General features: G+C 40.7%; 1 protein-coding gene across 1 annotated transcript in view; it reads left to right on the top strand.

Annotated features, from left to right (window-relative positions):
- The window catches only part of MYH10 (myosin heavy chain 10), a 130,725-nt gene that overhangs the window by 63,429 nt on the left and 52,039 nt on the right, over positions 1-15,257 (top strand). Inside the window, exons 8-14 of the mRNA XM_016222447.2 lie at positions 1,424-1,522; positions 3,688-3,831; positions 4,068-4,163; positions 6,357-6,475; positions 7,070-7,222; positions 10,645-10,818; positions 15,008-15,181. Of these exons, the coding sequence (XP_016077933.1) occupies positions 1,424-1,522; positions 3,688-3,831; positions 4,068-4,163; positions 6,357-6,475; positions 7,070-7,222; positions 10,645-10,818; positions 15,008-15,181 (959 nt within the window). The remainder of the gene's footprint in view (positions 1-1,423; positions 1,523-3,687; positions 3,832-4,067; positions 4,164-6,356; positions 6,476-7,069; positions 7,223-10,644; positions 10,819-15,007; positions 15,182-15,257) is intronic.

The raw sequence follows: 15,257 nt of genomic DNA on the forward strand, positions 1-15,257 counted from the left end.
CTTATTCTTTACTGTCTACTTATATTTGTAGGGTGGGCATGTACCCATTGAAACAAGCCTTATAAAAGTACAGAGTTAAAACAATTTCAGTTAGTGTTAAGCAAAATAAAACTAGAGGAAAATGTCAAATACATAGACTAGTCCTAAGAAATGATAGGTCTATATAGAATTAATTTGGGTAAAGATAATAGAAATTCTGAATTGGTAGTGTGCCAGTTAGGAAGGCTACAGGCGACATTGCTCTGATACTTGTTAAATAATCTTCAGTGATAGAAATACATTGTTTCTACCCCTCAGTTAAAGGACAGATCCAAAATTCCTTGTTAATTCAGAACTGTTTCATGTCCCTAAATATACTCAGCCAGAAAACACCAGAAACACTTGAAAATGACAAGAATGGGTCTAGAGTTTCATGTTGGTCCATATGGCATCATTCATACGAATGTACTTTGTACCAGATGTGGAGGATGGTGTAGTGTGAATTAAAATTTAGGCTGTGGCACATACAAAATTAACTCAGTTGGTGGCCCCAGGGAAGGATAATTTTGGGAGTGGCGATCATCTTGCACAGCAGTGAAACACGTTCTAGGAGAACCCAGGGTGATTGTTGACCCAGAGATGCCCAGGAGCACCCAGACAGGCTGGGCAGGACACTCGTCAGGCTCAGGCACGAGCTTCGAGTACACAGCAGGTGTGCAGCGCTCTGAATGAGGGAGCGGCCCGGGCGGGGCTGCGTGCACTGTGGCAGCCCAGCAGAGCAGGCAGCAGCAGGCTCTAGGCACCGGCACTGGGGGGTCTCCAGGGCAGCAAAGGGAAGGCCAGCACCCCAGCTAGTCGTAGGTATCCAAAGGCATTATTTAGAAAATGTGCATTAGGTGATGGGTGTCAAGTGGCTGGCGCCACTTGTATGAGGCTTTCAGTAAAGGGGGCTCTCATGGGGAGCATAGTGGCTGAGCACATACGTTTTGGACTTAATCAAGCTCTAATTCTTAGCTCTGCCACTTACTAGCTTTGTTATTTTAAGTAATTTTTGTGCCTTGGTTTCCTTATTTGTAAAAATGTGATAATTCTGATGTTATAAGGCTTTTCCTGCCTTAAACAACTCAACATCATTTTTATAGATTCTTATAGTTCCTTGTACAGGGCTATGTTCTTTGAATCTAATCCAGATTAAGAGTGGGGTGGGTGGAGTGGGGTAAGGGAAGCACCTGAGTATTAAGTTCCATATGAGCCAGTGAATCTAGCAGGTTAGTGGGAAACGTAAGTTGCATACATTTTCTTTTTTCACTTACAGAGTGTAACCATTTAGAATGATTCATTGCAGGAAAGTTGATGTATATCGGAGAGAGAAAATGTCTTACAAATTAAATAGACATAGGAAGAGGACCACCTTTTGATTGAATCCTTAACCGTCTCTGCTCAGACCTTCTGGAAAAATCTCGTGCTGTTCGTCAAGCAAAAGATGAGCGTACTTTTCATATCTTTTACCAGCTGTTATCTGGAGCAGGAGAACACCTAAAGTGTAAGATTTTTACTGTCACATTCATTTGAATATCTTCATTAATATTAAATATCAACATTGTAGCTGGTCAGATTATGAAAATGAAATTGAATCTCCATGCCATGGGATAAAATACTTTTAAGTGGTAGGTATATGGGTGGTATTATATTATTTCTATTTCTTTTTAAAAGTTTTTAAATTAGAAGACAACTGATGCATTTTTATAAAGCTCTGTTTCAACATTTATAAATATAAAAGTAAGAAAAAAATAAATTTACTTAATAAAAATAAATTGGATAAACATTTTAATTTGCTTCCACTAGTACTAGGAAGAGACTGGTGGATTTTCTTTTTCCTTTTTTTTCATGAATTACAAGGACTGGAAACTTGGGCCTGGGCAGAGTAAATTATAGACTTCTTTTCGGATCAGAACTTTGCTGGGTATGTGAGGGAGAGGAGAAGATGCACAAATTCCAGTTTCTGCTAAGTCTCAAACTCAGTGCTTCTATGTGACTATTATACATATTAACTAAATCTCACAATAGATACATGTACAGTAACACTTTTCTCATTGGAGGTATAGGCTTTTGCAATGAAATGCTTTTGCCGTGAAAGCATTGAACCCAAAAATTGATTGGAAAATTACCTTCAGGGGGAAAAATGAGCAACAAAAATAAAGGGATCCAACAAGAGACTAAAAATTCAAGATTAGACATGATAAATATATATCTAAATGCACACAAGGACTTTAGATATCTGTGACTCACAGGTGTAAGTTAACGAGTTAAATTCATCATTGCCAAGAAGTAATACATTTGCTTTCAATCTCTCAAATTAAGTGGTAGACCCACGAGACACTAATCTGTTAATAAAAACATTGTATTTCTATATTTTGTAATAAACCCTGAAAACGTTTTTTAAAAACATTATACATACAGTATGTCACGCTAAAGAATAGAAAACCCTCAGGCTTCCAGACTGACAAGATAACTGCAGTAGTAATGATCAAAAAACATAAGACCAGAGTGTTAAAGACGTAGAAAAAGAAAGCAGCTGGCACCCAGTAGAAATTAAATGTAATGTAGATCAGAAATTCTCTGCGGGCAAACGTGACAAAGCAAGCTGAGAGCATGCGATGGCATCCATTATAGGGATAAATAGCCCGGTCTATTTTGATCCCTCCTGAGAAACATCCTTCTGCTCTCAGGGAACACATTTATTGAAAGAGTAAGTTCTCTCTAACTCATGGCCCCTGAAGTACAAGTAGGCAGTGCTTATATTATTATAATATGCTATCTTATATTATTCGTTATAATATTCTGTCATAATATTATATGTTGCAGATCACTCTCAAAAGCAAATTCACCACTAAACAGACTGGCTGGGAGAGAGGGTTTCGGGCGGTGGCTGGGCTGAGGATGTGCCTGGTCTATCTTCTATACCTTCTGCATCTGGGTGTTTATCTTAGGTCCCTGTAGTCTTCATATTGACCCCATAGTGTTTGCTATAAAGTACTTGCTAAGATAGGAATATAGAATATGGGTTTAAAACCTTTCTAAAATATTTAAATCTGAAAGCAATAAGGTTTTAGTTCTCTGGAAAAGTTACATCATTTCCCCGCTATCTGATTTCAAGTATAATATTATTTAAGCCACTGTCCCCCAAACTCCAGTTGAGATTTTTGCAGGGTTTTTTTTGGTTTGGTTGGTTGTGTGTTTTTTTAAATCTTCACCTGAGGATATTTTTTTCATTGCTTTTTCAGGGAGGGAGGAGGGAGGGAAACATCGATGAGTCTTGAGAGACACACATTGATTGGTTGCCTCCTGCATGTGCCCCAATTAGGGATGGGGAGCGAACCCACCACCCAGCTTAGTGCCCTTGACTAGGAATGGAACCCTCGACCCCTCGGCACATGGGCCTGCACTAACCACTGAGCCACACCAGCCAGGGCGAGAGTTTTGCCATTGACATTATCCTTTGCCTGTCTGGCTACAGCTGATGGGAAGCTGTATGTGTTTGTGTATTTAACCTGAACTTATAAAGAGAAAAAGTGTGCGGGTGAAAGCAGGTGGTGGTGATGGTTGTGGGGGGCACTGTTCTTCTCGAGCATCATAAGTGCCCTCTGAATGTGGGCATGCTCAATCTGTTGGTGAGTGTTTAATTGTATTCATCCTGTTTTCTTTTAGCTGATTTGCTTCTTGAGGGATTTAACAACTACAGATTTCTCTCCAATGGCTATATTCCTATTCCGGGGCAGCAAGACAAAGATAACTTCCAGGAGACGATGGAAGCAATGCACATAATGGGCTTCTCTCATGAAGAGATTCTGTGTATGTGGCATTTCTCTAAGATTCTGATACTCATTTACATAAGACATAAATCGGGGGTAAATAACCTAAACTAGGAAATATCGAGGAACTGAGAACAGCCTGTAATTTTATGGAATCCTGAGACATATCTTACTGAAAAGTTTGTACAGCTAATTTTTAGTCCAAATAAATTAGAATATGCCTCTGTGATATGTCAATGCAATATTTTTATTAATTTTTTTCTCTTTTTAATAAAGCAATGCTTAAAGTAGTATCTTCAGTGCTTCAGTTTGGAAATATTTCTTTCAAAAAGGAGCGAAACACTGATCAAGCTTCTATGCCGGAAAATACAGGTAAACTGAAGACTGCTGATTTTACTTCCATTTAGATGGTTGGTTGGTGTGTTCTCCGAGAACATGTTTAGTGCGGACATAGAAAGCACTCATGATGCAGTTCCGTGAGACTCAGGAGAGAGGGGTAGCCCTGCATGCCCAAGTGAGGGCCAATCCGATGTCATGATGCGGGAAGAGGACGGGTGCAGGACCCAGGTGGCTCCAGAGACCCTGCCATCGCACAGGGAGGCATTAGGAGTTGGGCGTGAGGAGGCATTAGCTGCAGAGACCACGCAGCTCATCAGAAAGGGAGCTGCAACTACTGAGTCCTAGCCCGTGTTTACCTTGCCAAGAATATAGGCCCAGTCTTTGTCTTTCGTGACCTTGACACTTTTGAACAATACGGCCAGTTATTTTGGAAAATGTCCTTCTATTTGGGTTTGTCTGATGTTTCCTCCTGATTAAATTCAGGTTATGCGTTTCTGGTAAGAATATCACAGAGGTGATGTGCCCTTCTTGGTACATCATATCAGGAGGCTTATTGTGTCAGTTTGTCTCATTATTGGTGATGTTAACTTGGTTAAAGCAGTGTCTACCAGATTTCTCCACAGTCAGATTACTGTTTAGCCTTTGTGATAAGTATTTGGGAGAGGAGGGGAAAGAGGAAGACACTTTAAGACTAAGGAAAACAAGCCAGTTTCTCATCAGACTCTTTGGTCTACAGCTTTAGCATCCATTTATTATTCTTACCTGAAATAAGTATAGCGTGTGGTGTATGTCAGGTGGTGACTTTCTATTACATCATTTTTTATATTTATTCCCTAGAACTCTACTTTAAGGAAGAGTGTTCACGTTTTCATGCATTCAGTTATTTATTTATATCAGTTTAGACACAGGAGCTCTTATTTAAATGATTCTGGGGGCTTATAATTCATCTATAATTATTAACTTGGTTTTGTCCTCCATGTGGCCACCAGGAGCTGGAGCCCCTTCAGGTTAGCTCTCTGGTTATTTTGACATGACTCCGTCACTTTTATTTAAAGCAGTTTCTTACCTTATGGCGCCACAAAACATTCCAGACTCAGTTTGTCTTTTTCTGGCCCTGGCCCTGGCCATTTCTCTGCAGTGCCTTCATACTGAAAAATGGGATTTAGCTGCCAGTTTCTGGGTGCTGGTTGTTTTAGTGTCTCATTTGTTTCTAACTTCTCTCAGAGGACAGAGCAAGGAAACATACACACATATATACTCACACTCCTATTTTTGTTTCTATGTATGTATGAAAAACCATGGATTTATACTGATCCAATACTACGAGGTTTAGTCTTCCTTTGGAACTCCTTTCCCTGATAGTAAGAAGTCTAGCTTATCTGCAGTATATTTATTTGTTCAATCCTAGAATACCCATAAAACAGCTTTGGAATTACTAACCTATACCCTCCGGAAAACAGACTTACTACTCCGTGTGCAGTACTTGCGTCTGGTTTGTTAGCACTGGAGCACATAGTCAGGGCACTGTTTGACTCTCCATCCCCTGCTTGCGTGTGACTGTTTCCATCCGTCGTGCAGGGAGCTTCATTTATTTCTTTCTCTTCCATTTTGCCCCCAGTCATCCTTTTTGGCCTATTTTGTAGTATATGCAGCATATAAATAATTCTAAAAGCCAGAACTATAGAAAAATGCACTCCTCTTTGATTCCCTTCTCACCCGCTCCTGTCTCTCGCACTCTGCTCCCTTCCTGCGGCCTCCCCGCCCTGTTTCCACCTCCGCTGTGGAAACCAGCCTTCGACCGGTGCCAGCTCTCTGTAAGACGAGTGCTCGCCAATAGGTGTTTAAGCAGTTAGCCATGTTTCTTTACAGTCACAGCAGTAAGCCAAAGTTGTACTTGCCATGGCCCTGACGACCAGTAAGTTTTCTCTTTCCTAGGCTTTAACTAGTGCGTTATTTTTACTTCTGGAGACTCAGTGACTTGCATTATTAGCCATAACAAGTAATTGCTGCCTAACCGTCTCCGATAGCCTAAGGATGAGTGATATTCGTTTGAAAGGATGAAAGTGTTTTTCATCCAACCTAAAACTTGTCTAACTTTAAGACTCTTATTTAGTTTATTTCTTAATATAATTGAATGATTACTAAGGTTTTTCAAGTGGAAATTGAATATGTTGTGAGTGGATTGTAAGTACAAGTCTAGTATTGAGGAGATTTTTTACACTCTAGTCGCACAGAAGCTCTGCCACCTTCTTGGCATGAATGTGATGGAGTTTACGCGGGCTATCCTTACCCCCCGGATCAAGGTCGGCCGAGACTACGTGCAGAAAGCCCAGACCAAAGAACAGGTACCCGTACATTAATTATTATGCATTTGTTTGAATGGTAAGTCGTGGTCATAAGACCTTGTGATCGGCATGTGACAAACTGAATTCGTTAAAGCTCTATAATATGGATGTTTCCTGGGACTAATTGAGTATTTTTTTTCTCTTGTATACTTTTTTGTTAGAAAAATTTTAAAGGTGACTTTTTTAAAAAGGAAATTTGAAATGTCACCATGAGATCCCCCACGTGGGTGGGTTGTCCCAGAAGACAAAGCTGTGTACTTCTGGAGCCCACCCACCAGGAGTACAGGGTTTTAGACTCGGCCCTTTCATGGTGGACTCCTTTAAGACTCTGGGCAGATATGCTGCACAGAACCCCTGGGACACGGGGAGGGGCTCATTTGTCCTGGGCTTCTTCACCGCTTCCCTTAAGGTGATTATCTCTAATTGACAGTTAATTGTACTAACACCCTTTGTTGATGTGTAAACTTGAGACAGGATTAAGCAGTAAATGCTAGCTCAGGTTTTTGAGCACTGTAGAACATTCATCTCCAAATAACAGCCCTGAATGCTTTGTTGAGATCATTTCCAGAATAAAACGTGCTGTTGTGTTTATAGGCAGACTTTGCAGTGGAAGCATTAGCAAAAGCTACCTATGAGCGGCTCTTTCGCTGGCTCGTTCACCGTATCAATAAAGCTCTGGATCGGACCAAACGTCAGGGAGCATCTTTCATTGGAATCCTGGATATTGCTGGATTTGAGATATTTGAGGTACGTCTCTCCCTCCTGCTCTTCGACTTAGTCTTTTAACAGACATTATTTAAGGCTCACTATGTACACTCACTATGCTGTGCAGGTCCCAGGGACAGAAGGGGGATAAGCAGGGATAGTCCCTGCCTTTCCAGTAGAGAGTCAAACCATAAATGACAAATAGCCACTGAATTCTCAGAATTGTGAGTAATGCAGTGAAAAGGGTGCTGGAATAGAAGAAGTGGGGAGGCCATCTTTAGACAGCTGAGTCACAGAAGGCGTCTCTGCAGTGGTCGTGTTCAGCATACTTGAAGGAGGGGAAGCCCCAGCCTCTTAAGTTTTCCAGGCAGCAGTCCTGTAACAGGAGGGATTTGTCAAATGTTAGAAATTGCTAGAAAGCCAGTATGACTAGATGTAGCTGCCTAAAGGGAACTGAAGTGTGGTGTGGAGCAAAAGCAAAAGTAGGGGAGACCTTTGAGGCCACTGGCTGCTGTCACGGCCCAAGGGCCAGGTGATGGTGGCCAACTTGGGAGTCAGGAATAAGCAGTGTGAGATGGAGAATTGAGGAAAGATAGTGATCTCTGTTTTGAAGATAAAACCACAGGATTTGATGATGGATTTCAGTATATTTTATTGTTGCTCTGCTAGATTTTTCCAAACATTTATTCACCATCAGTCCATCAAAGGTTTGTGATTGTACACCAGCAAAAAAAGTTGATAAAATTTTGACCTCCTAAATATTTATACCTTTATCTCTCCTTTGATGGGCTGACTGTATATACATAAGGCACAAATAATAAATTAAGTACTTCTTGGGATCAGTGTGCTACTTTGGCTACTATTGGATATTGAGTTGTCTTTTTTAAAATGAACCCTTTGTCCAGCCAGAGTGGCTCAGTGATTGGGCGTCGACCCATGAACCAGGAGGTCACAGTTCAATTCCCCGTCAGGGCACATGCCCAGGTTGCGGGCTCAATCCCCTGTAGGAGGCAGCTGACTGATGATTCTCTCTCATCATTGATGTTTCTATCTCACTCTCCCTATCTCTCTCTGAAATCAATAAAAAAAATATTTATTTATTTATTTAAAATAATAATAAATAAAATGAACCTCTTTAAAATTATAAGTCTGTTTTAATAAAATCTGAACTGTTACTGGTATAAGCTGTTTTGTCTGCTGAACTGCAGCTGCCACATATGAAATGGCTTTAATGCATTTTGATTTGTAAATAACTTGAGAGGTCATGAGAGGTGGCTGGGTAAACAGGCAGAGTTCACCAGAAAAGGAAACAGAAATTTCCATAACTTAAAGTTATATTTTTAAAAAATCAGTTGCCTTCCTATATATAAACAATCAGAAGATATAATGAAAGAAAAGAATTTTATTTCCAACTGCAACACAAGCAGATGAAATACCTAAGAATAAATTTAAGAAGAAATGGGCAAGATTAAGTTGAAGACAGTTTTACAATGCTATTATGTAAAATAAAAGACTTGAACAATTGAAAATCATACCTTGTCCTTGGATAGGAAAACTTAATACTATAAAGGTGTAAATCTTTACAAGGGTAGTAAAGGATATAAGTAGAGCTGTGTGTGTAAGTACGCAGACGGCAGAACAATGCATAATGCTAGAAATGCAGGGCTGTTTATTGACCATTATTTGTCATGGAAGAAGCTTAAATGCCCGTAATTAGGAGATTGGTTCAGTTAATCATGAGATACCCCACAGAGTAGAGTACTGTGCATCCATTATGAAGAATGGTAGCTTAAGTTAAAAAATAAAACAAGGTATAATACACATTTATAAGTGCATAGACTATTTCTGGAAGGATCACAAGATATAAGTGATGGTGGTTGACCCTAAGGAGATCAAGATGGGGATCGGAGTGAGACTTAGTGCAAATTTTTTTTTTTTTTTGGTTAATCCCCACCCAAGGATATTTTTTCCATTGATTTATAGAAAGAATGGGGGGGGGGGGGAGAAAAACATCAATGTAAGAGAGACACATTGATTGGTTCCCTCCCACACGTGCTCTAACTAGGGCCGGGGATCAAACCTGAAACCGAGGTACGTGCAAGTGACCGGGAATCAAACCCACAACCCTTCCGGGGGTGGGGGGGCAATGCTCTAACCACTGAACCACAGCAGCCAGGGCAGTGCAATTCTTTGTACATTTTTAACTTATACCATGCATTACCAGTTTAAGAACTGATTATTTTAAAATATAGTTGGTAGCTTAAATATGGCAGAAAAATAGAAATTTATTTTATTTGAAATGCCACGGCACATAGCAAGGCTGAACAGAGAATGAGATCTCCTAATCCTAAAAGAGCAAAATCATTTACATAAACATGAATCAGCACAATTGAGCAGTCTGGGAATATTTATATGGCCCACTGGAAATGTGGTGTTTGAGTAAGCAAGCACTGCCCCTGCCTTCCCAGCATGACCTCATTCCAAAATAGTGAGTGTGACACCTCCATGGGGTGGAAGACTGGAATGCTCCTTCAGGCTATAGATTTATTCCTTGGAGATTGATTACAGCTGCCCTAATTGAAGTTCACTTTTTATAATGAAAGAGGTTATTTTTGGGCACATGCTACTTGTGTGAAAGCAGCATACACTTGTGAAAGCAGCTACTTGTGTGAAAGGTTGAGTACTCCTAATACAGAAGGTGATTGCTTTAAGAATATTAGACCTGTTAATTCATCCGTTCGTCCATTCGCCCCATCAACAGCACAGTTTTGCAAGCAGAGTTCAGAGAAGGAAATAAATGTCTGTAACTTATGAAAAGATGCTCAAGTTCACTTCAGGGGAGCAGTGCAGTATCGCTTTGATATTGACTGAGGTCAAACACTTGATAAGAGAAGGGAATGCGTGAGAAGAAGCCTGTGCCTGAGCCTGAGGCTCACACTGCACTGAGCGCATTTTGTTCATCAGGCCTAGCTGGGATCTCAACAACATCCCTGTGAAGTACACATTCGCTTTTTCTTAACTCACGTGGAGCTGGCAGCCTAAGTAGAGAGTAGAATAGACACCACATCCATTCCCTAGACCCTGCAGAGCATAGTGGCGCTTGCTTTACTTTACCCCTGCCCCCCCTTTGTTTTTCTCACTTTCTCATTTATTTCTTAATTTATATTCATTAACTGTTCACTAATAAAAATTATTTGTAGATTATTCAGTTAGCATGCTGAGTTTATTATTTTCTCATTTTAGCAGTTCAGTAATGTGATGTGGCTGAAAGAGAGAGAGAGAGTTGTGTGTGTGTGTATAGAGATTGAGAGAGACCCCCTTGGTTTAGTTACTGTCATTAGATAGAAGCAATAATGTAGTTGATACCTAATTAAATTTTAATGAACTTCTTGACGACTAGATAACTATTCCTGTCTTTCCTTCCCCTCCCCATGTTTGGAAAATGGTTCTTTCAACATTGGCAGCTGAACTCCTTTGAGCAGCTCTGCATCAACTACACCAACGAGAAGCTGCAGCAGCTCTTCAACCACACCATGTTCATCCTGGAGCAGGAGGAGTACCAGCGCGAGGGCATCGAGTGGAACTTCATCGACTTCGGGCTCGACCTGCAGCCCTGCATTGACCTCATCGAGAGGCCTGTAAGACAACCTCCTTGCTCCTTGGCTTTCAGTTCATACGCAGGCAGTGCCTTGAGTTTTTCCAGGCTGAACCTGAGACAAATTATCCTGTCTGATCAGTGTTCACTTTCTAATCTAAATTTTCTAGGAAGATGATACTTTGATAAAATACCTATTGGAAAAGTAAGTAGCATGCCAACAAGACCCTCTTTGGCTCTTTTCTTACAGCCTTGTTCCTTTACTTGCATGTGGAGTATATTGACGAGTGTACCCCGGTGCTTCCCAGACTGCAGACACCATGGGTGGCAGTGGCAAGCACATTCCCTTTAGCCCTCAGCACCTGTCAAAGGATGTGGGGCTCCACCTGACTCACTTCCTAGGCAATACAGGGATGCTTTATTTAGCCAAAGCTAAGACTTGGCCTGTAAATCCATTTTTAAAATAACTAAAGCTTATTCTTGTAAGTATAAAGATGTTTTTATTTTGACAGATTTTTTTTAATTAAAAAATTGTTTTTAAGGTTAAGGCAGATATATTTTTATAGCAGTCTTAGCAAGCATCAGAGACCATTTTCTTTTGGTTTAGTGTCATGTAGAAATACATGAATATGTATAACTCACTCTCGAATGAAACTGTATGATCCCAAACAAACGTTGATAATTGGGCTGTGTTTTCCCTGGCAGCAGGTAGCTTTTGCTCAACAGGCTAGTAGCTTTGCTTATTTTATTTTGCTAACTACCAAAATATAGTAAAACTAAAGCATAATTAATCACTGATAGCGGCAGTTTACATCGAGTTCTCATGCTGGTTCAGAAGGTGTGTTTTCACAACCAGGTGTCTCCTGTGAGGGCTCTGGGCTCTGGAGCAGCTCTTTCTTGTACTAGTCGCTCTCTGCCGCCTGTGCTCTGCGTATCTGAAGGGGTTGGACAACTAAGCCTAAGCCTGGATGTTACAGCACCTGCGTCAGAATCAGGGAGGAGGAGAGCCTGGAGGACATTCACCTGTTAGAGATGTAGTTGTAGCATATTAAGAACTTAGGTTTAAGGGAAGTAACATAGTTTTCATTTGGCTCATCCATAAGAGATCATTTTACCTTTCAAGGCACTGCAGCCGCCTGTTCGGAGCATAGCTCTCAAATTACCAGAAGTTGGGAGGAGTCTGCTTCTGTGTACTTGCAGCACTGTTTAGAAGTAACGTCAGGGCATACTAGCAGGGACTCCAGTGAGCGCTCACATCTACACAAGTATGAATATATTCCTTGCAGCTTTGTTATCCAAAGAGTTGTTTGGGAATTTATGTAAATAAGGGAATGGAATATTTCAGATTAGTGTTATCCGTGATCATATGATTTGTCTGAGGCACTCACGTACATGTATCTATAACACTGGACGCTTTGTGTTAAGAAAGTATTCACTATGTATCTGCACTTTAACTTAGGATGGCAGAGAAGCCATAGAGGTACTAAATCCATCTCTTTGTCTGCAGGAAAAATTGTACCATAACTCATCCTAGTGGAACAGTTATCAACCCTGTTTTAAGAACCATTTTTAGAGGGTTTTAAAATTTGATGGTTTTGTGATCTTTGAATCTTAGGAGTGTACATTCTTAATGTTACTCAACTGCACTTCTTTTGCTTTATCCTCAAGGACACAAAATACTTTATATAGTATTTTTCTTCACTCTCAGATGGTGTTTTTATTGTAAAAGAGAGAATGATAGGGGAGAGTAAACATTTCAACCTTAATGGTTAGCTCACGGGAAACAGGTGAGGCACATGGGGCTTGATGGTCACTCTTTTCAGTCTTGTTGGATTTCAGTTGGATATTGTTGCATTAGGACAAGATCAAGACTGCAAATATTTATTAAATCCTTGATAACAGCCTGGAAATAAAAAGACTTTGGTGCCGTGGGCTTGTGGGGAGTAGACAGCATGGCCCTGATCCTTAGGGACCTGATCGTGAAGCCAGAGAGCAGAACTGAAGTGTGGTGGTCTCTCACTGGTTACATGGTTCCTGGTAAGTGATGCTCTGAATTTGGTGACAGTAAAGGCCATGATGGCAATAGGAGCGGGTCCCAGAAATTAGCCGGTTAGCAATGTATTGATAGCAGTATTTTAGGAAAATTATTCAGTCAGGGTGTTCAGAAAGTATTAGAATGGGCGGAATGTGCCAGCTGTGTCCAGACACTTCAGGACAAGGAGCAGAATGAATTCCTTCCTTTTTCCTCACCTCTTCCCTGCTCCCTCCACCCCTCCCTCCCTCCTTCACTCCTTCCTGCCTATACTTTTTGTACTGGCATTTCTAGGCTTTTCCCTGGAAAGCTTTAGAATGTACCCTTTACTCCTTGCCTGACTAGTACTAACTTAAAGGAGAGGCAGCTCAGAAAGGGGAGGGAGGGAACTCGGGATTGGATGCTGAGTCGCTTTTCAGGTCCCTGGTTCTTTATGATTACCTTACTCTGCGTATTCATAGGAACATACAGGGTTAATACCTGTAGGAAATGTCACTACAGCATGTAGGATGATATGGGATAATTGTTCTTTCAGAATGGAGAATGAGAACATTTTCCAGAAGGAAAATAAATACCTAAAAAGCTACTGGCCAGTCCTCGCCTCCTCTCACAAGCCCAGCCTCTGCCCAGCTTGGGGAGGGATGGCAGTGGGTGAGCCTCTAAGCTTAGAAAGCTGCTTACAAAACCCTTGATAGTGCCTCTAGCCTTGGACAGAAGAGTCTCATATGTACAGCTCTTTTAGAAATCCCCAATTAAAAGAAGGGTTAACAGGGAACTTGACATTGAAGGATGACTCAGGAAAAATAAAAAGGAGACACAATAATGGATATTCATAATTATGCTGTCATTGAGTCACTTAGAAAAGATTAAATTATATTTAGGATCCTATTTCAGAAGTTAGAAATCCCGGTTGCCTTTGATGGTAGCCTTTTAGCTGCTCTGAAATGCTGCACGTCCTTTAGGTAGAGGAAACATACACTGAAGAGCCATGGAGTAAGGGTCTCAGTGCTGGGCTCGTCACAGAGGGATTCTCAGCTGCTGCCTGCTGGCGTGGTCACCACCGCCTTCCTCTGACCATATTATTACATTATGTCACTTATATTTAACTATAACCTCTAGTTACTTTGTAAGCAATATTTGTATAGAGCCTTCTCTTCCTCAGTAAATAGAAGGGCCTTGCAAGTTTAAGAAAACTAATGCTAGAGATTTATTCAGAAAACTGATAGGCCTTAGGATCAGTGCATTCAGTCTTGTATCACAAGTTGCCGTATTTGCAGTGGGCAATGAATGCTGATCTGAAAGCACTGTAAAATAGACCACTCTTAAGATAGTTCATTTAGCTTCATGTGTGCCCAGCCTTCTTCCCAAAAAGAAGTCATTCCACTGATTTTTGAGCTCCCAGAGAATGGTAAGAAGCTTTAGGTACATACCCTAAAATCCACTCTTTAAAAGTATAAATTCAGTGGCTTAAGTGTATTCACAAAGTTGTGTAACCATTGCCACTCTCTGATTCCACATTCTCACCATCCCAGGAAACTCTGCCCGTTAGCAGGCACTCCCTGCTCCCTCTCCCAGCCCCTGGCTACCAGTCTACTTTATGTCTCTTGGTCTTTTTTCAGGGAGCTAGTTGAGTGAAATAAAATAGTCCCTCAAGTATTTGTTGAAACGAATATATAAAGTAATTGATAAATTATTTCATCACCTACCATGTACTCTACTTAATAATAGTTTAAAATATTTCACCACATGTGAAGCAGTACATCTTATTTAATCGTTACTTAACCAGAAAGTTAAATCGATTAGGATATAAAATGTCTGACACATTCCACTTAGGGCTTTTAAATAATTTATACATCCAGTCATTGAATATAAGCATTCAGTTTCATCTCTCCATTTCTTGGTTCCTTTGCGGTGTCTTTTATTTGCTGGGTTTTGGGGACCATCTGCCTGGAACTGGTTTACCTATAGATTCCATGTAGATGTTTATAAGATAGATTACCCATTGTCTCATCAGTACTTACTCAGCAGTTGGAGACCTCAGTGTTTGGATTATGGATATGGTTTGGACATCACCTTCTCTCCTAACAGTTTGTTTTCCATAGCTTCATAAAACTCCGTTTTTGGAAGTTAAACTACCAAACCCAATGGGTATTTAAAGCGACATGCAACGTCGTCAGCTCTCATTGCCTCTCCTTACCAGGCCAACCCTCCTGGTGTACTTGCCCTTTTGGATGAAGAGTGCTGGTTCCCTAAAGCTACAGATAAAACCTTTGTTGAAAAACTAGTTCAAGAGCAAGGTTCCCACTCCAAGTTTCAGAAGCCTCGGCAACTGAAAGACAAAGCTGATTTTTGCATTATACATTATGCAGGGAAGGTAAGAGCCGAATGACTTGATCAAAAGTACCATTTGAAATTTTGTTACATTTGATGAAGTTTGTAAGAAATGTGCT

This window comes from Miniopterus natalensis, chromosome 17 (assembly GCF_054644295.1).
Source record: "Miniopterus natalensis isolate mMinNat1 chromosome 17, mMinNat1.hap1, whole genome shotgun sequence".
Taxonomy (NCBI): Eukaryota; Metazoa; Chordata; class Mammalia; order Chiroptera; family Miniopteridae; genus Miniopterus; species Miniopterus natalensis.